Raw genomic sequence first — 20,367 nt, forward strand, 5'->3', positions numbered from 1 at the left:
TAATAATAATAATAATAATAATAATAATAATAATAATAATAATAATAATAATTGTTACATAATGGGCTTGATATGTTCCATCCACCTGAAAACCTGCTCCATCATCACCTCCAGATGTGCAAATCTTTCCTGTTTGTAAATGGTGTAAATGGTTGTAATAATAATAATAATAATAATAATAATAATAACAATAATACACCCAGCCCTCTGTAGGTCCTTGTATTTCATGGGATTTGTGTATCCACAGATTTTGGTATCTATGGAGGTGTCCTGAAACTGAACTGCAGCAGATACCAAGGCAGGGTAGAACATATTAAAATGCATTTTAAAATACATAAACTCACAGATAAAATACAAATAGAGCAAGTGTGGGGTAGTGGTTCGAATCTTGGTTTAGCCATGGGGAAAAAAAGGACTGGTGACTTTGGGCAGGTCACACTCTCTCAGCCTCAGGGGAGGCCCCTCTAAGAAAACTTTTCAAGAAAACCCAATGGTAGGTTTGCCTTGGTTGTCGTGTGCCTTCAAATCGTTTCCGAACTTATGGAGGCCCTAAGAAAACCTCATGGGGTTTTCTTGGCAAGTTTCTTCAGGGGGTTTGCTATTGCCATCTTCTGAGGCTGAGAGTGTATGACTTGCCCAAAGTCACCCATTAGATTGGACCCCTGGCTTCCAGAATCCTAGTCCAATGCTCAAACCACTACACCGCACTGGCTCTCCCCATAAGTCAGAAACGACTTGAAGGCGTACCACCACAAGAAAGATGCTGGTTTTTCAAAAAAAGGGTTTGTTATGCTTCCAGAAACCTCTGGCTTCCCCAAAGCATGCGGATACCTCCCTCTTGTCGTTTTGGCTCCAGTCCTGTTGGCACTCACTGCCTATGTTCCAGATTAGTGTGAGTGACACTTAACACAATTTCCCGAAATGTTTTCCTCAAGGGTATTCCCATCGCAGAGGCAACAAGTTTAAGTGTTGTTGGCCTGAATTCTTTAGCAATTAAATGGCTATAGCCCTGAATGGATTACTTCAAGTCCAGTATAAGTGGGTTGGCTAGCAATGACCCTAATCCTGGAAAGGGACTGAAACTGGAAAAATTACTTTTAGGATTGCAACTCCCAGAATCCCCCACAGTCATGATCACAACCATATTGTACTTTCCCAGTGGCCCTGCTAACTGGAAGGATCTGTCATCCAGAAAAATACAGTGTTTCCAAACTTGTGGAAGGTCTCGCCATACAGTTGGCCAGAGGATTTCCAGACCTTTGATTTCTAGAGTTTCAGAAGAAGCCCACATTTCTTGCTACCAGAGAACTCTGTAAATAGAAAGCAGGAATGAATGCTGTGCCCTTCTTTGGGGCGGACAACCCTGGCTAACAGAAGCCTAGTGGGAATAAACCAATCCTGGATTGCAAACAGCTGGGAATGAAGCTGAGGCCGAAAAGGGAGGTGTCAGCATTTTTCTACATTGGTTTAGTGAGTGACTAATTAAAAACACTTCTCATCAAACAAAATCCCCAACTACACAACCTCTTCTCTCCATCTGGAGGGTAATATAAATGTACGATGCTCCAGGATCCCTCTCTTTTTCTCTCTCAGGCTTCCTGCAAAGCCAGGAAGGCCATCTTCTGCAATTTGTGCTGCTAATTAGCATCTGTGAGCCTTAAGGCTGTAGCCGCACTGCAGAAATAATCCGGCTTGACACCACTTTAACTGCCGTGGCTTGATGCTATAATAGAGTTGTGGCAGCTGTAGTTTGTTGTGGCACCAGCTCCCCAGCCCTGCTTTAAATTGACACCACAGAACTCCGGTTTTGCAGCCACTGCAGAATTAATGTAGTTTGACCACACTTTAATTGGTATGGATTTCTAGGATGTATAGTTTTGCAAGACATTTAGACCTCTCTGTTGGAGTGCTGTGATGCCTCGACAAACTGCAAATCCCTGGATTCCATAGGCTGGAGCCTTGACAGTCAAAGATATTAAAACACCAAATAAAGGGATGACTGCTTTGTGGACTTTGATTGTTATTCTACTTTTCTATATGGGCAACAGGGCGACACCTGAATAGGTTAAATGAACATTATGGAAGCTGCTCTGGGAGCCTTTTTGGCTGGAGGGCAGGGGATAAATATTCTAAAGAAATAAATGTACTAAATAAATAAAATCTGTATTTTATTTTCTGTATTGATTTCTCCTCCAGACCAAAGCTCCCTTCTCACAAACTTTCAGGCTATGCACCTGAGCTGTTGTAAACTGGATTTCTTTATAGCATCTTTTTCATCTCATTGGCCAAATTGGAGAAGGCGGAGGAGGAAGAAAAGAAGGAGAAGGAGGAGAAGAAAGTAGAAGGAGAAGAAATCTTCCCTTTTCACCCGGTGTTAATGAATCTGGACTGAACCGATGCCTTTAAAAGAGAGATTTGCAAGGCAGAGGGTTCTATTTCAGCCACCCCTTTTCCCTTGAGCCATAAGGCTGAGTTTATAAGATGCCCTATAAGGAGAAGAAAAGGAGGAAGAAATCCCCAAGAAACTGGGGCATTACTTGATCTCGCCTAAGGGATCTGACCCTGGGCCAGGCGGCTTTTCTTAGACAAACCCTTGCTGAGAGAAAGTGATAGCTCAAGACTTCTCCGGTGAGTATAAAAGACACAAGCCAGTCTCTGGTCAACTAGGGGTGTCTCTCGGACTTTCTTGTCTTTGCGGTAGGTACTCCTTGTCTGTTGGGAACTCTGGGAATTAGGTGGTAACAAAGCTCCATTTTATGGTGCATCCAAAGTGGGGTGAGAAAGGGACGAAGCTGGTTGATTGTATAAACGTTTTTGCCTTTCTGATTCGTCTTAAGACAATTCCCACATTTATAGATCCCATTGTCCGTTTTTATTGTATTCAACTTTGCAATATTCAGTTAGTAGCTCCCATTCTTTTTCAGCCATTTCTGATGATTTTCCGTTTATCCATTGTGTCGATTTATCCGTTGCACTAACGTCTTGTAGTTTTATAAGCCATTCATCTGTATTTGGAATATCTTTTCCAAACTCTCCAATCTCCGTTCTTCCAGGAACCTTGTGGGTTGCCTTGATCTCCCAGCATCTTCTTCCTTTCTGCTTTTCCCGGCTACCTAAATCCGAGCCAAGATGCCTGGTGGCTATAAAGGAGAATGTGGCGATGATGTGGATCCCATGCCCTTCCTGGCTCCCAGTGAGAAAGAGAGGATTGAGGCCATAAGCAAGCCGTACGACATCAAGAAGTCATGTTGGGTCAAGGATGAAAAGGAGGGGTTCATCGCTGGAGAAATCCAGTCTGAGGCCGAGAATCAAGTCACCGTGAAGACAGTGACCAATCAGGTGATGGGATGGGATGGGACAGGAGACAGCGTGACAGTGGGCTCTTTCACATTGCACAGTTAGGGCACTTTGATACCACTTTAACAGCCATAGTATGGTATGATGGGATTTGTAGTTTAGGGGATGTAGGGGCTGTGCAGAGCACCCCTGAATGAGCGGTCTGCAGCCGCCTCTGTCTTCGCCAGATCAGGGCTGAAGCAACTGCATGCCATGGCCTTGATCCGGCTTTTCCATGGCGCAAAAAGGAGCCACAAAAAGCCACGGAAAGGGCATGATAGCTGCCAGTGCATGGCTTTCCCACTCTTCTTTGCTGCTGCATCATGTGGATGCAGCACCAGAGGAGCGCTGTGTGGAGTATGGCACAGCATCACACGGCCATGGGGGCGGAGTCAGGGTGTGTGTCATGTGGACGCAATGCCCCAACTTCGCCCCCAGGTTGGCTTTAATGGCCAGTCTTCAGAGCACCTTAGAAATCTCAGCCAGAATATCACCAAACTACAAATTCCAGGATGCCACAGGCTGGAATCGTGGCGGTTAAAGTGTTATCAAAGCAATATATAACTGTGTAGTATGAAAAGGGATTTAGGTTATAATTTTCATCTGGATTTTCCCAAAGAGCTCTGAGCAATTTACATGGCAGTTGTCCCTGTTTAATCCTCCTGACAACCCTGTGAGGTGTGTTAGACTGAGGCTGGACTAAGAAAAACTTTAGAGTCCAACTGGACAGTATTTGTCCAGAACGTCCAGCTTGTAAATGCTGAGCTCCAAGTTATGAACATAAAGTATTTATGAATGATTTGCTCCCATGCAGACTATCACCATAAAGAAGGATGACCTCCAGCAGATGAACCCACCCAAGTTCTACCAGATCAGTGACATGGCCAACATGACCTTCCTGAATGAAGCCAGTGTCTTAGACAATCTGAGACAGCGCTACGTCATGATGAGGATCTACGTAAGTGAAAAGACGGCACTAGAACCGCATGGATCTTGTAAAAGTTCCAGGGCGATCTGTTATTCCTCAGATCAAACATTTTTCCATGCCAGATTACACAGCGCACTTAATATGCCATTGCATTTCCTACATTCTGGCTGCATATCTAGATGTGCTGACCCTGAATCTGGATTTTAACAAGTACCAATAAAATCTGTTTTCGGGAGTTGTCAAAATGACCTGCCTTTTCCCTTTCCTTTCACTTCTGTTCCTTCAGCAGCTCAGGTTCTTGCATTTAAAAATGCAGGTCGTAATACATATCTGCAGGTGTTGAGGGCATTAATCTGTATTGCCGAAGTGCTTCATGATGCTTAGTGACATGTCATGGAAGGGCATGAGGTTCGCAAGGCTTTAGAGAGAACTAATAAAACATCTGAGGCAGAAAACTAAAAAGGAAGGGGAAAAATATATATCCTTAGCTTTTTGCACCGTGAAGGGATATGCGACCAAAGCAACAGCCATTTTAGATAGATAAGAGAAAGGAAGCCAGCATGTATTTCTTGGCTTTGGGATGGACCACTTGATTCCTTTTCTTCTAGCTGAGAAGAAACAAGCGGGAGAGTGAATAGGAAAATAAAAATACATGTTGAAAAGAGCCCGCAGCATTTTTTTTTGTTCGGTCTGTGATTCCTTGGAAGGAGGCTTTATAAAAGGCAAACTAATTAAGGCTAGTTGGGATTTGTAGTTTGCCATGGCACCAGAGCTGTGAGACGGAGAAGGCTGGATATCTCACAAAATTGCATCGAGGCATGGCAGTTAAAGTGGTGTCAAACTGTGTTAATTCTGCAGTGTAGCTGCCGCTTAACTCATCCTAAACGGTATGTAGACAGACCTTGTAGCACTTTTGAGACTAACGGAAAGAAAGAAGTTGGCAGCATGAGCTTTCGCAGACTTAAGTCTACTTCTTCAGGTGCATCCTAAATGGCTTACCTTGGTTCTTTTGCTCTTCTTCCAGACCTACTCTGGCCTGTTCTGTGTCACCATCAACCCGTATAAGTGGCTGCCCATCTATGGGGCTCGCGTGGCCAATATGTACAAGGGCAGGAAACGCACAGAGGTGCCCCCTCACCTCTTCTCCATCTCTGACAACGCGTACCATGACATGCTTATGGGTGAGTAGGAGGACGCCTTAGCCTCCACAACTGTGATCTCCAGCGTGGATGCAGCCCAAGTCTACTAAAGCTTATGTTACAACATCTTTCACTCTATTGGTTTCAGAGGCGCTACAAAATCCCTTTGCATAGTAATTCTGGTGTGGTTTGTTTGCCACATGAACGGAGGGTTCCCCTTCAGTATTTTTGGTCTCATCACAAGGGGAAATATTGACAATTTTTTAAAAGATCCCTTTGTCCTACCTGGAGCAATAATAAGCCTTGATCGAGCCAGTCTTTCAGATGCAGCCTCTCCTCCGCTTCCCTGCTTGTTTCCAAAATCCACATTTTAGGTTTCTGGGCAGACAAAATAAGGACAGTCCTATTGGGAAAGAAAAGAGCTGGAGTTATGAATTATCTCTATAGGAATTTTAATATCTTTGGCTAACACCCTATATGCTGTCTTATTCCTCCCTATACAGAACGTGAAAACCAGTCCATGCTGATTACGTAAGTGTATATATTTTCTTTCTGTATTATTCCTTGTCAAATCCATCAGGGTCCCAAAGTTCAGAAACTCAGGTTCAGTAGTAAAAATTCAGAAACCTTTATTAAGAAAACTACAGATTCAGTCCAGTGACTTTCACTGGCGGAACTGACCGGCAAACATTACAACTACACAGTTAAACCGCACATAATTTGAACTTCAGGTTTCAGTTTCTTATTCGTTAAAATAAACACATTTTCTTTTCTGATACTGCTCCTTTTCTATGATGCTCTCTTTCAAAGGACCTTGGCCATGTTTGCCTCCTTTCTCAGTTTATTTTTGCACCTGGATTGAGGTCTCAGCAATAAAGCAGTTCTAAAACATACTCTCACTAGTATATATCCCATTATTACATTATAAAAGGACAAGAGCAACTCCAGACACTTATTACAATACCTGCAACCTACCTTGGATTTAAAATCTGAGTCTTCGTTTCTACCCTATCCCACCTCAGAAACTGCTCACCTGATGTTTGTCATGTATGAAAACCTTCCCAAACAGTGAGGCAAAGGGTTTCTTTTCATCTTCATGGTCTTGATGCACCTCTCCATCTTCTCTATCGCCTGCAGCGGAGAATCCGGAGCTGGCAAGACTGAAAACACGAAGAAAGTCATCCAGTACTTTGCTAACATTGGCAGCACTGGCAAAGCCGCTGCTGATGGGAAGGTAAGGGATTGTCGTTGGATGAAATGGGAGCCGTCATCCTGTAGCAACTGAACTTGAGATCGCTGGTGGAGGTGTCTAGGGAGATGACTATATGTGGCTTTTAAAACCTGAGTAGACCCAGCAAACAGTGGCTTTGGCGATACTTATTGAAGGATGATGCCTCCAACCTGTAGCCGCTGTGTCCCTCAAGTGTGGTTAGGGTGTCCCTTTTCATTGATGGGGGAAACCCGTCACTGAGCTCACCATCGCACTAGTTAAAGGGGTATCAGGAATAGAGTGCGAAGGCGCAATTGCACAGATGTGTGACAATGGCTGCTTGAAAATCATTATGTTTCCAGTTTTCTTTAAAAGAACTGCAAGAACAGGGCTCACGTTGTAATGCCCTAGAAGAAAATAATCAATGCTCAACCCTTGAACAATGTCTCGTGCTATAATTATTATTATTTTTCTTCAACCAGGGGTCCCTGGAGGATCAAATCATCCAGGCTAACCCTGTGCTAGAAGCTTTTGGAAATGCCAAGACAACAAGGAACAATAATTCCTCTCGTTTTGTAAGTACCTGCTTCTGAAACTCTAATGCACTTGAATCAGTATGATAATTTCCCTCTCATTACTCATTGATTTTCACATGCAAACAAATCACCTACTATCTCTTTACTGAACAATTATGACTTTCCACTGTCTCAGTTTGAAAACAATTGTGTATGAAGTCTCCAAGGATAATACAATATCTTTTTATCTGTGATGGCTGTTTCCATGAATTTACAATCTTTAGACAATGGATGTAGTATCAAGTATTTACGATGCATGTGTGACTTTCCCACCATCCATCTCATGCAAAGGGATCTTACAGTTTTCTCTTTTTCTACTTAAAAACCCAACAACATCACAGCCAGGGAACATGTAGGGACATATGGTGGTTTTGATCAATAGGGTTGTTTCTTGTCCTTTTTTCCCCCAGGGTAAATTCATCCGAATTCATTTTGGCAGCACAGGAAAACTGGCTGGAGCCGACATTGAGAGCTGTAAGTATCCTAGCTGGGTAATTTTCCCCATGACAGAAAAATTGATTTCGATCCTTTAATCAATTTGAGGTGGGATTTTGACAGTGAATTAAATCAATCAGGCAGCTTTTTCAAAGAGAGTTACTGAGGATGTATCCACACTACACAATTATAGCAGATTGATACCATTTTAACTCTCCTATGGAGTCTTGGAACCAGTAGTTTGGTGAGATACTTTGAGTTCTCTTGATGCTATAGTTCTGGGGAGTGCACTAGAGAACCCCAGCAAACTTCTAGGTTGGAGGTATAGCATTTAAAAGTGGTATCAAACTGCTGTAATTATTCAGTACGACATCCTTAGTCATGTGCAGATTTAATTGACTGATTAATACATGATTGATGAAATCTACATTGAGTAATCAATGGTGTTTTTTCTTTCTCCAAAAAACTAAGTGACGTTCTTAATGTAGCTGCAAAATTAGTGAGCAGAGGAAAAGAAATCAAGCAAATCGGATCAATTTGCAGCTTAGATTCTTTGGCTTTTCACGGATTTCACGGAGTCTGAATTTTAATTTTGTTTAGGGTGCAATACATGCACACGGTTTCAGAGTAAAACATTGCAAGGCCACCTTTTAAGCCAAAGTAGACCTCCTAGCTTTTGGGTCATATCTATATTTTTAGCATCTATTTCCTTTGCATTGCAGATCTCCTAGAGAAATCTCGTGTCATTTCCCAGCAACCTGCGGAAAGGGGCTATCACATCTTCTACCAGCTCCTCTCCAACAAGAAACCAGAACTTGTTGGTATGAAGTTGTTTATCTTGATATCCTATTTTTCCTCTCTAGAGCTCAAAGTGGAGTGCATGACTTTTCTTCCCACCTTTTATTCTCACGACAACTTTGTGAGGCAGGGACTGACTCATATTGTTTCATATTGTTACAACAGAAACCTTGCTTTGTGTGCCGGATCCAAAGGAGTACCACTGGACAAGTCAAGGGGTTGTTATAGTGGACAACATGGATGATGGAGAAGAATTGCTCCTCACCGATGTAAGTCTGCAAGGACTTGTGTGGGTGAATGATTCTCAGAGTTGAACCCCAAAGAAAGTAACTTCCCCATGCTCTGATTATGTTGTTTGTTGTTCGAATTGCAGTGCCATGGGACCGTCTGTGACACTGCAAATAGCAAACATAGGGGCCCTGATCTGGTCAGTAATGTACAATTAGAAATCATAGGATGTCACCTTTTCTCTCTCTCCATCCTCTCCCAGGTGGCCTTTGACGTCCTGGGCTTCACTCAAGAAGAGAAGATCAGCGTCTACAAACTCACTGGTGGCATCATGCATTTTGGGAATATGAAATTCAAGCAGAAGCCAAGAGAGGAACAGGCAGAAGTAGACACCACAGAGGGTAATGACTAAGATGGAGAGGGTGAAGGGAAATCCAGTGGCTATTTGAAGCTGTAATTCTGTAGATGCTTGCCTGTGAATAAGTCCAGGATTGTCTGGGATGATGACCTTGTCCCTGGTACTCCAAGGGAGTGCTTTAATCCACAAGGACCACTTGTTCTCTGCCTCTAGCAGAACCTGTGGAAAACAATGTGCTCTTGACATCTCTGGAAGCAATAAGGAAGGGACATTGCCTTTATTGGGAGCACTTCGGTTTCTGTCTCTCTAATCTTCTTCTTTTCGGTCTTTTGGTTGTCAGTGGCTGACAAAGTCGCCCACCTCATGAATCTCAACTCTGGGGATCTCCAGAAGGGCATCACCAGACCCCGGGTGAAAGTGGGCAATGAGTTTGTCCAGAAAGGGCAGAACATGGACCAGTGCCACAACTCAGTTGGTGCTCTGGGCAAAGCCGTCTATGACAAGATGTTCAAGTGGCTGGTGGTCCGGATCAACAAGACCTTGGACACCAAGATGCAGAGGCAGTTCTTCATTGGGGTGCTGGATATTGCTGGCTTTGAAATCTTTGAGGTATGGGGAAGGTGGGAACCACTTCTGTACAGATGGGACCGGATACAAAATGTTGCAGCATGGAATGTTGCCTTTAAGGATTCTAGGCACTCCATTCAATTCCTACTCATGTTTCAAGTCCCATGGTCAGTAAATGGTGGCCACTCAGACCTTTCAGTTCTCAACAGGTCTTTTGTGGAACAGTTTTACACTTGGGGTTCCCTCCAAAGATATTTTGTATATCTGCAAAATCCTGAGGTTTCCCCAGTTTATCAATATCATCCATTTTCATGTGGGTGATACTGTTTTGGCTACATAAGCAATGGAATTCAACCTGTATGGACAAGTCAAACACGAATAATTATGCCAAAAGCAGAAAGTTAAAACAGTTTAAAACATACTTGAAGATCCTTTTAAAAAAAGGATACAAGTTTAGCACACCTTTTAAAAAGATCATTCTGTTCTATACATTAAGAGCCAAAGGCCTGCCTAAATAAAAAGGTCTTTGCGTGCCAGTGAAAAGAGAGCAGAGAAGGGGACAAGTGACCCTCTTATGGGAGTGAATTCCACATCCTGAGACCATCAATCAGGAAGGCTGTCTCACCTGTGATGATGATGGGACCAAAAGAAAGCCTCAGTTACGCAAATTATTTTTCCTTGTATAGCATTGTGGTTCAAAGCAGTGTCCCTTCTGTTCCTTCTGCAGTTCAACAGCTTTGAGCAGCTGTGCATCAACTTCACCAACGAGAAGTTGCAGCAGTTCTTCAACCACCACATGTTTGTCCTGGAGCAAGAGGAGTACAAGAGGGAAGGCATCGATTGGGTGTTCATTGACTTTGGTCTGGATCTGCAGGCTTGCATTGAGCTCCTGGAAAAGGTAACCATTATCATCACTACCATCATAATATATTCCCTCTAAATTTCTCAAGCATATGTTGTCATCCTCTCTGTTTATATCCTCACAACACCCCTGTGAGTTAGATTCAGCCAAGATACATGTATGTGTTTCTCTTATCAGTTTTTCTTATGTTTTTGTCTTCCTAGCCCATGGGCATCTTCTCCATCCTTGAAGAGCAGTGCGTGTTCCCCAAGGCCACTGATGCTACTTTCAAGGCTGCCCTCTATGACAATCATTTGGGCAAATCCCCCAATTTCCTGAAGCCCAAAGGCGGCAAGGGCAAAGGGGCAGAAGCTCACTTTGAGCTGGTGCATTATGCTGGCACGGTAAGTATGAAGCATGGGGAGATGTGTTGCTCTGCAAATGTTGGTTACTCCAGTCTATCTTAGATGTTTTGGGACAGGTGATTCTTGCTGTGTCCACACTACAGAAATAATTCAGTTTGATAGCTCAATTCTGGGTTCTGCAGTTTTCTGAAGTATTTAGCCTTCTCTGTTAGAGCGCTCTGGTGCCACAACAAACTACAGTTCCCAGAATTCCTTAGCACTGAGCCATAGCATCAAACTGGATTATTTCTGCAGTGCAGATGCAACCTCTGAGTCAATAGCAAAGTCAATAGAGTTTGCCCAGAAAGGGCAGGGATATAGCCCTTCATGGTTCCCTTGGGGGATAATGTGTCCCCTAGCCTCCAAATGCTCCTGCTGTGGGCCAATTCTTGCCTTCCCTTCTTGAAGCCTGGCAGAGCTAGGGAAAATTAATTAGCTGCAGTGTAATTCCCAGAATCCCCCATCAGACCTATAACACAACTTAACAATTACAATGTCTGATTGCCAGCTACTAATCCCGTGCCATCCTTACATGTTGCAGCTGTCCACAAATCTTTGTGCTAAAGTTGCTCTTGTGAAGTTGGCATGCCATTGTCTTTTTCTTATGCCAGGTGGGCTACAATATCACTGGGTGGCTGGAGAAAAACAAGGACCCCCTGAATGAAACAGTGGTGGGTTTGTTCCAGAAGTCTGGGATGCCTCTGCTTTGCACTCTCTTCAAAGAAGAAGAGCCTGGTATGTAGATCCTGTTGCTTATAATTCCACTTTATCATTCATTCCATTGTTCAACCAGAGATGATAGCATTTATAAAAGTGGCCCAGTTCCCTGCTTGGGATAAGCCCATACCCTCCAGCTGTTAGTTTGATAGGGATAGTCCAGTCGGAGCATGGCTTTGGTGCAGCTTCCGGACTCTTAGGACGCATGCATCATTTAAACAACATACCTCCAAAGTGACCTGAAGCAGCTTTATTTTGGCCTGTTTGTATGGGCCCTTAGATATTTCTTTTAAAATATTATTGAAACTTCACTGACATACAAGCCATCATCATCACCATTATTATTAATGTTTATTTATATAGCGCCATAAATTTGTATGGCACTTTACAGACATCATCAAAACAGCCTATAACCTGCCAATGGCGTACAATCTAAAAGTCATAAAATATAAGCTATACAAAACTCAGCGAGTTATGCAGTTAAAATGCAAACTGTAAAAGCAACTAATATGTATAATCAAATATAAAATTGTAAGTCTCAGACTCCACAGACCTTCAATTTTCCCTTATTTGCCTTGCAATCAAGGATGGGACTAAATGAAATACTGTTTAAATAGATTGCTTTCAATCAAACCTTGGATCATTTGTGTTTCAATGTTGTTTTCAGCTGCGGGAACCAAGAAGCAGAAAAGAGGCTCCTCATTTATGACTGTCTCCAACTTTTACAGGGTAAGAGACCTTTCAACTCTAGCCAGAGCAATGGAGAAAGAGCCAGTGTGGTTTAGTAGTTTGAGTGCTGTCCTATGACTCTGGGAAACCAAGGTTCAGATCCTCACTCAGCCATGGAAATCCACTGGATGATACAGAGCAAGCCCCAATCTCTCAAACTCTAGAAATAATGCAGTTTGACACCACTTTAATTGCCGTAGCTCCATCCTATGGCATACTGGGATTTGTAGTTCTACAAGCATTCTCTCCCAAAGACTACTGGTGCCTCACAAAACTACATGATTCGGTAGGATGGAGCCATGGCAGTTAAAGTGATGTCGAATTGCATTTTTTCTACCGTACAGATGCACCGTATAGATTGTGTAAAAATACAGTTGGACACACTTGACGCCTTGTGAATTTTGTCTTGGACCTCTCCCCCACTTAGCACCCTGAGAGTCACCAGTTGGACCCTTGTGCAAAAGACTTACTCTTAGAATGAAATGATTTTTGAGCCCAGGGATTTATTTGCAGCATCAGAACTGAGTAGCATCCCAAAATCCCCAAATCCAATACTTGTCACCCTTCACAATTTTCTTCTTGTCATGAATATAGTCTAGGGTACCAATACTTATCATGAGTATAGTCTAGACTATCATTTTGCTGGAGCACTTGTTAAAGTATAGTTCAACGTCCTTCTTTGGTTCTGATGCTTTCTCTTCCTACTTTTTCAGGAGCAGCTGAACAAGCTGATGGCCACCTTACACAGCACCGCTCCCCATTTTGTGCGCTGCATCGTTCCCAATGAGTTCAAGCAGTCTGGTGTGTGGTTTAGCTTTTAACTGCAGAAACTCAAACTTATTCTAGATCACTGCAGAAACAACTGGGGTTAGCAGTGGGAATCATGAGATCCTCCACATGTTTCTAGTTCTGTGCCTTCATTTTGCCTGGGAACCTATTCTATTATGTGAAGGTAGCATCCCCATTGATCTGACCCTGAATGGACTAGTCTTGGGATTTATCTGAGAAGATGGAGCAGTAGTCTTGTGTTTCTTCTGTTGTTAAGTCATGATGAGCAATCCTGACTGCCATTTTGTGGTCCTGCAGGGGTAGTGGATGCCCATTTGATCCTTCACCAGCTGGCCTGCAACGGTGTACTCGAAGGCATCCGTATTTGCAGGAAGGGCTTCCCCAACAGACTGCAGTACCCTGAATTTAAACAGAGGTAACTTATTTTTCCTTTCCTTTTTTTCATTTTCATTCTCAAAAAATTAGTGGTCAAGACTGCTGGCAGGCTGCTAAAGTAGCTAGTTATGAATACTATAATGATAAGAGGGATATTTCTAGAGAGCACAACTATACAAGAACTGGACAAGGATACTGGGAGACTAGGATTTGAATCTCTGCTCAGCCATGGAAACCCATGGGATGATTTTGGCTAAGTCACACTTTCTCAGCCTCAGAGGAAGGGAAGGGCAATTCACTTCTGAACAAATTCTGCCAAGAAACCCCCATGATTTTTTCTTAGGGTTGCCATAAGTCAGAAATGACTTTAAGACACACAACGACGAGTGCATCTATACTTTATGTTGTTATATGTTTGATTCAGCATTTGAGCGCTAAGCTAAACTCAAAGACTAGTTCGTGTATATTGATAAATTTCTTACTCTTCACCAAACACTAATTGTAAGTTTTAATGGAGAAGTACTGTACTTATGTTTCAGAAGACATCATTCATGATGTAAAGAAAGGCAAACAGAAACCTGAAATGAAGTATCTGTTATTTCAGACAAAGCACAGGGGACTGAATGTTTCGGTATTTTCTGTGTTGGTTGATGCTCAGAGGTTGTGTAACCTCTCATTTTGTCTATATGACAGTGCCAGCTGTTCTTTGGTTTACCAGCCAGTGGTTATTGGTTTTCAAATGCTTTACAATGCTTGTTTGTCTCCTGTCCATGTCAGGTACCAGGTGCTGAACCCCAATGTCATCCCTCAGGGATTTGTGGACAATAAGAAGGCCTCAGAGCTATTGCTAGGATCCCTTGACCTGGGAGAAAATGAGTACAAAATTGGACATACTAAGGTACCATTGTCAATAGGGTTAGCAGTGGAAACACCCTGAGGTAAAACCCGGCCATCCTCTCTAACTTGACTGAAAAGTGTGTGTCCACACTGACCAACTATAGCAGTTTGATACTGCTATAATTATCATGGTTCTATCCTAAAAAATTCTGGGGTGATCGTTTCAAAATATACTCAGAATTCTTTGATCTACTCCTTTGAACTGAACCGCTAGCATTCTTTAGCAGAGGTTTCTAAGTATCTCATGAATGCTAAAGCCACAGATCTCAGAAGTCCAAAGGATGGAACCATGCCATTGTATCAAACTGCTATCCTTGTGCAATTTGATAGACCACAATGTTCTTGTGCTGTGTCTTCTTTGCAGCTAAGATAGCGCAAGACGTTGGCAGTTGGAGGCACTGACTCATCCTTATTCTCCCTTCATCTTTGTTTTAAAAAATACCTTGAGCAGGTGCAGTTTTATATTCTAAACACACTTAAATCATCATACTGTCATGATTACAGCAATAAAATGGAGTTTGGAACCCTAGTGCTATATTTAGGAACGCGTGCCATTTTGAAACATGTATTTTGTAAAAATGGGCATCTGTAACTATAAACCTACCTCACCTTTAAAACAAAAATAAAAATGAATAAGGACAGCAAAAGCATTAAACAAATTGGTTGATGCTCAGGTGCTAACGCTGGGCATTGTTGCCACTGTTCCTATCACCTTCTGTTTTCTGGCTGATTTTGGAGGCCTCCTGGGGCATAGATTCCTGTAATGTAAAGCAGCTTGGCTGCACCACTAGTTCTTCTCCAGAAACAGAGCCTGGATGAGTTACTTCTTTGGACTCTATCTCCAAACGTCTCCTTGTGCTAGGTGGAGATCCTGGGAGTTTGAGCGCAAGGAAATAACTTTTCCAAGCTCTGCCAAGCTACTTTGTCTTGGAGACTAGAGGTTGTGTATAGCATTATCTTTGTATAACTAACCAAACAGCAATATTTTCCCCCCTGGATTCCACTCATTATATCCCTCCAAAACAGCATCATCCATGCACAAAATGGAGGTACCAACAGATATATCGGGGAGGAACCCAATGTTGTCAAAAAACACCATAAGCCCACTGATTTCCTAGAATCATTCTATGCAAGATGTAGGAGAAGCTTAATTTAATCTTCATATATGAGGGATTGTCCATTGATACAAAGGATTCTGGCAGGATATACAATCAGAAATTAGTTACGTGGCGGAACACCATTTCACTCTTGATCTGAGACTGGCACTACTAAATTCATTAGAGCTGCAAATAAGGAAATAATACACAAAGATTTGGTTTCCTTTCTGTTATTAGCAGCCAGGCAGTTCATTGCCAGCAACTAGAAGAATCCTGCAGCACCTACTTTAGACCTATGGCATGAAAAGTTTTTGAATTTAGCACTGTCAGAGAGACTAATATGGCAAGTAAGACGAACTAAAGAACAAAAAGATGATAATTATCTTTGAGTTAACATGGTTCCCGTTTGTTTCTGATGTAAATCAAATTAATGAGGAAAGAAGACATACTCATGGGTCCATCTGGAAAGGATTAATCCAATAGAACAACTAATTACAAAGGGATTCGCTTTGCATTTGCAAGACCAGGAAAACGTAACTCATGCCCTGTGTGTAACCACTGTCGATGTTTTTGTTCTGTCATTCTACTTTTTTCATGTTAATCTTTGTTTTTAAAAAATGAGTAAAATTTCAAAACATAAAAAAGGAGAATTGGCTTTTAAAAAATTGTTTATAAGAAGTCATAGAGAAACTTACATGTGATAAGGCTCAGGGACTAAGCTGTGTGAGGAACACTGCTCTGTCGGTGGATCAAGGGCCAAATGGATCCCTGTTTCTCCAGGTGTTCTTCCGTGCCGGAGTCTTAGCCAAGCTGGAAGACATGCGAGACGATCGTTTGGCCAAGATCATGACCATGCTGCAGTGCCGAGGCCGGGGGTTCTTGATGCGGATCGAGTTTAAAAAGATGCTGGACAGGAAGTATGTTGGTTGCCCTCCCTCAAGACCTGCCTTTTGCTTTTCTTTACAAAGGGAGGAAACCCTTGTAGCTTCACCATTCCTTTTCTTCTCATTACAGGCTAGGCCTGATACTTATCCAGAGGAATGTCCGTAACTTCTTGCAGATGAGGTTCTGGGGTTGGTGGAAACTGTACAACAAGGTGAGGAAATGGACCATACATGCCAGGTTGCCTGCGTTGCCAGTTCAGTGGGGTGGATTTGGGGTTGAGAAGCCCTTTTTGCTATCCATGGATAAAAGATAATTGGATTTCATTGTGTGGGTGCTGTACTTCTAAGGACTTTATCACACAAGGCTAAAAAGCAGAACATTAACAGGATAAAAGCATCTTTGGTCAGAACATATCATACAGCTTTGGAGATTATCGGGCAGAGGATGGGACAAGACGTCCTTATCCTATCCTTTTTCTATCCTTTCTGTGCGATTGCGGGAAGCACTTTCAGAAGACGTCACACTGATCCTTGTCCCATCCAGAAAATGCAAGTGACAGTGATCGTGCAAAAGCATTTCAAATGACATTGCGCTGATGCTGTCGTTGTCTCATCAGTGAAGTGGAATTGTCCCATCTTTGTCCTTCATTTTGCTTCATGGTTGAAATTTCTAAATGTCTCCCACAGGTGAAGCCTCTGTTGAATGTGGCCCGGCAAGAGGAAGAGATGAAGGAGAAGGAAGAAGAACTCAGGAATGCCATGTCCAAGACACAAGAGTTGATGGACCGTGTCAAAGAGCTGGAAGAAAAGACAGCCACCCTCAGCCAAGAGAAGAATGACTTGACCATCCAGTTGCAGGCTGTGAGTTGCTGAAGTGCATTCCTTCACCTGTGCCTGATAGTTGCACATTCATGTATTAGCGCTCTGTCTATATAGGAAAGTGACTTATTAGTGAGTCACTTTGGAGAGCCAGATCTCCAAGGAATTCGCTGCAATGCCATTCTCTGTCTGGTCATTGGTCTGGGGTGCTGTAGGGCAGCCGCATTTAGGTGAACAGTTTTCTCTACTGCATGCATGCTTCCCCAGCTCAGCCACATTGGATGGAGTCTCTTTGCAGGTTAATAGGCTTACAGCAGGTGCAGTGTGTGTTAATATGCAATGGGCCCTTGGTATCGACTGAGTTTTGGTTCCAGGATCCCTCGTGAACACCAAAATACATGGATGCTCAAGTTCTATTAAATACAATGGCATAGCAAAATGGTTTTCTTATATAAAATGGCAAAATCAAGGTTTCCTTTACGAATTTTTAAAAATACATATTTTCAAACCATGGACACTTGAATCCATTGATAAGGAATCTGTGGATACGGAAGGCCTACTGTACCACCAGTGTGTGGAGGAACGGAAAGAAGAGCGAAAACCTATATGTGGGTTTCCTGCAGCCAGTATAACTAGGGCTGAGGTGGTCATTGGCTCAACTTAAGTTGTGGAGATAACCTAGACAGAGGTGTGGCAGCAGCTCAGAAAACTATTTATATATATTGAATCACATCCTTAGTCTATTTAACCCAAAATTATCAACTCTGTCTGGCAGCTGCTTTCCAGGGTTTTAGAAAGGGATGCTTTCCTAAACCTACTTGGAGATCCCTGAAATTTCATGGTGCCCCCCATCCATGTACACATCACAACTGACCCTGCTTGGCTTCTGAAATGAGATAAGATTGGAATGTGTTCAGGATGGCCCTTCCAGAAGAGCTGGTCCTTGTGTTGCTGCTGACCTTTTCTCTTCCCCTTCCAGGAACAAGAGAACCTGTCGGATGCTGAGGAGCGCCTGACCCAGATGATGAAGTCCAAGATGGACCTGGAGAGCCAGATCTCAGATATGAAGGAGCGCTTGGAGGAGGAAGAGGGTTCAGCTGCAGCTCTGGGTGCCAGCAAGCGCAAGCTGGAAGGGGAGCTGAGTGACCTCAAGAGGGATCTCGAGGGACTGGAAACCACCCTTGCCAAGACAGAGAAAGAGAAGCAAGTGAGTCCTGTTGATCAGATCATAGAAATGTCCTGCCTAGGCATATGTTTTGTTTGCTTTAAGGCAGGGGTAAGAAACCTTTGGCCCTCCAGATGTTGCTTCTGGGACCTGTAGGCTGAAACATCTGGAGAGCCAAAGATTTCTACTTCCCTTGCTTCTTTAACCATTGATACTTTGTCTTTCGCTTGGGAACAAGTGTTTTATGTAATGGATTAAAAACGAGGCATGACACTGTAACAATATTTTTAAATGGGTGTGGATAAAGTGCTGTTGTGGAGTTGAATGCAGCGGCCAAGGCTCTTTTTTCAAACTGCAATTCCCTTGTATTCTCCTGGACCATCTGTCATCTGGCAAAAAAGGAGAATAAGTTTCTTGGGAAACCTCCAGGAACATCAATTCATCTTATAAAGAGGCACCTCTGCACTGATTCACATGAAAAAAATACCTGTTTTTCAAAACCAGCCCATTCTGGGGTGTTTTTTGGTCATCCATGCAACCTACAAAAAGTCCTGGGGCAGAAAATTGGCTCCTGTGTCCACTGAGGTTGCTCACCTTCCTTTTCTTCCTTCAGGCAATTGCTTAGCAATTGTGTAGAGCATGTTGCCTAATAGGTCTATCGGTCCAAACCAAAATGTTTCTCCTTATGCTCTTATCTTTTCTTCAGGCTTTGGATCATAGGGTACGGACCTTGACTAGTGATCTCCAGGCACGGGATGATACTGTTGCCAAACTCCAGAAAGAGAAGAGGGCTCTGGAAGAATTACACCAGGTAAGAAAGATCCAGCAGAGTGGGATTAATATTAAATTCCAGGGATGACGTAGCCTTCCATCCTTTCGTAGGTTGGTAAAATGAGTACCCAGCTAGTTGGAGGAAATTGGCTTACACCTCCTTTGCTTATATGACCAGTTTCTCTTGTTATGTCTGTCTCCTTAGAAAACACTAGATGACCTTCAGGCTGAAGAAGACAAAGTGAATCATCTCACAAAAAACAACAGTAAACTTAGCACTCAGATACATGAGGTCAGTCCCTATTGGTTACATATTATGTAATTGGGTCCCATGCTTTGTGAAAGGTGGGATATCAATTAAATTAATCAATTAATGTTTGACTTCTGTACTATTCTATCGGTGGGCAACCCAGCATCAGGAATATGGGTGCAAGACCTCACCATAATAAATAGAATCATTGGATCAATTGGAATGCAGTAATTCCAACATTTATGTATCCAGTTCTGGGTGCCACAGTTCAAGAGGAATATTGGCAAGCTGGAATGTGTCCTGACACTTGTCACTGACCAAAATAAATCTATGTATGTGTCCAGAGAAAGGTGGTCAAGATGATCCCAGGCCTGGAAACTAAGCCTTATGGGGAACAACTTAGGGACTAGGTTACGTTTAGCTTGTAGAAGACTGAGAAATGACATGATAACTATCTCTAAATTTATGAAGGGATGTCATGTAGAACATGAAGCCAGCTTGTTTTCTGCTGCTCCAGAGATTAGAACATGAACCAGTGGGTTCAGATTACAAGAAAAGAGGTTCCACCTAAACATTAGGAAGGATTTCTTTACTATAAGAGCTGTTTGACAGTGGAATAGAATGCCTTGGAGGATGGTGGATGGTCCATCTTTGGAGGTCTTTAAATAGAGGTTTGATGGACAATTTTCAGGGATGCCTTTGTTGTATATTCCTGCATGACAAGGGGGTTGGATTAGGTGGCCCTTCTAGCCCCTTCTAAAGTGAAGATTCTGTGGGCCTAAGCCATTGAAAGCACTTCTTCCCATTGTTCTTTTCATTTATTTGTTCCAACAACTCCCTTTCTGTGGGTTTTCTGGACCAGCTGGAGGACAACTGGGAACAAGAGAAGAAAATCCGTGCCGAGGTAGAGAAGGCCCGGCGCAAGGCAGAGGGCGACTTAAAAATGACCATTGAAAATCTCAACGAAATGGAAAGAGCAAAGCTCGACTTGGAAGAGGTGGTGAAGAAGTAAGTGTGCATTTTAATTTTTACTGTATAATGATGAAGACAAGATT

General features: G+C 42.8%; 2 protein-coding genes across 7 annotated transcripts in view; one reads left to right on the top strand and one right to left on the bottom strand.

Annotated features, from left to right (window-relative positions):
- Nucleotides 1-20,367, bottom strand: part of KPNA7 (karyopherin subunit alpha 7) — a 50,239-nt gene that overhangs the window by 11,646 nt on the left and 18,226 nt on the right. For 5 of the 6 annotated variants that reach the window (XM_042437377.1, XM_042437376.1, XM_042437380.1 and 2 more), the window contains 2 exons: nt 10,200-10,379; nt 5,689-5,806 (listed from right to left, as the gene is read on the bottom strand). The gene's annotated coding sequence lies outside the window, so the exon portion shown is untranslated. The remainder of the gene's footprint in view (nt 1-5,688; nt 5,807-10,199; nt 10,380-20,367) is intronic. The other variant, XM_042437381.1, reaches the window with a different exon arrangement.
- The window catches only part of LOC121914191 (myosin-16), a 33,523-nt gene continuing 15,831 nt past the window's right edge, over nt 2,676-20,367 (top strand). Inside the window, exons 1-26 of the mRNA XM_042437375.1 lie at nt 2,676-2,697; nt 3,054-3,339; nt 4,151-4,294; nt 5,289-5,445; nt 5,907-5,934; nt 6,541-6,637; nt 7,096-7,188; nt 7,599-7,662; nt 8,346-8,444; nt 8,587-8,690; nt 8,912-9,050; nt 9,348-9,616; nt 10,302-10,472; nt 10,640-10,819; nt 11,431-11,554; nt 12,204-12,265; nt 12,979-13,066; nt 13,352-13,469; nt 14,207-14,327; nt 16,204-16,340; nt 16,438-16,519; nt 16,995-17,168; nt 18,106-18,333; nt 18,998-19,102; nt 19,268-19,354; nt 20,175-20,320. Of these exons, the coding sequence (XP_042293309.1) occupies nt 3,130-3,339; nt 4,151-4,294; nt 5,289-5,445; nt 5,907-5,934; nt 6,541-6,637; nt 7,096-7,188; nt 7,599-7,662; nt 8,346-8,444; nt 8,587-8,690; nt 8,912-9,050; nt 9,348-9,616; nt 10,302-10,472; nt 10,640-10,819; nt 11,431-11,554; nt 12,204-12,265; nt 12,979-13,066; nt 13,352-13,469; nt 14,207-14,327; nt 16,204-16,340; nt 16,438-16,519; nt 16,995-17,168; nt 18,106-18,333; nt 18,998-19,102; nt 19,268-19,354; nt 20,175-20,320 (3,227 nt within the window). The 5' untranslated portion in view covers nt 2,676-2,697; nt 3,054-3,129. The remainder of the gene's footprint in view (nt 2,698-3,053; nt 3,340-4,150; nt 4,295-5,288; nt 5,446-5,906; nt 5,935-6,540; nt 6,638-7,095; nt 7,189-7,598; nt 7,663-8,345; nt 8,445-8,586; nt 8,691-8,911; nt 9,051-9,347; nt 9,617-10,301; nt 10,473-10,639; nt 10,820-11,430; nt 11,555-12,203; nt 12,266-12,978; nt 13,067-13,351; nt 13,470-14,206; nt 14,328-16,203; nt 16,341-16,437; nt 16,520-16,994; nt 17,169-18,105; nt 18,334-18,997; nt 19,103-19,267; nt 19,355-20,174; nt 20,321-20,367) is intronic.

Source organism: Sceloporus undulatus, chromosome 8 (genome assembly GCF_019175285.1).
Source record: "Sceloporus undulatus isolate JIND9_A2432 ecotype Alabama chromosome 8, SceUnd_v1.1, whole genome shotgun sequence".
Taxonomy (NCBI): Eukaryota; Metazoa; Chordata; class Lepidosauria; order Squamata; family Phrynosomatidae; genus Sceloporus; species Sceloporus undulatus.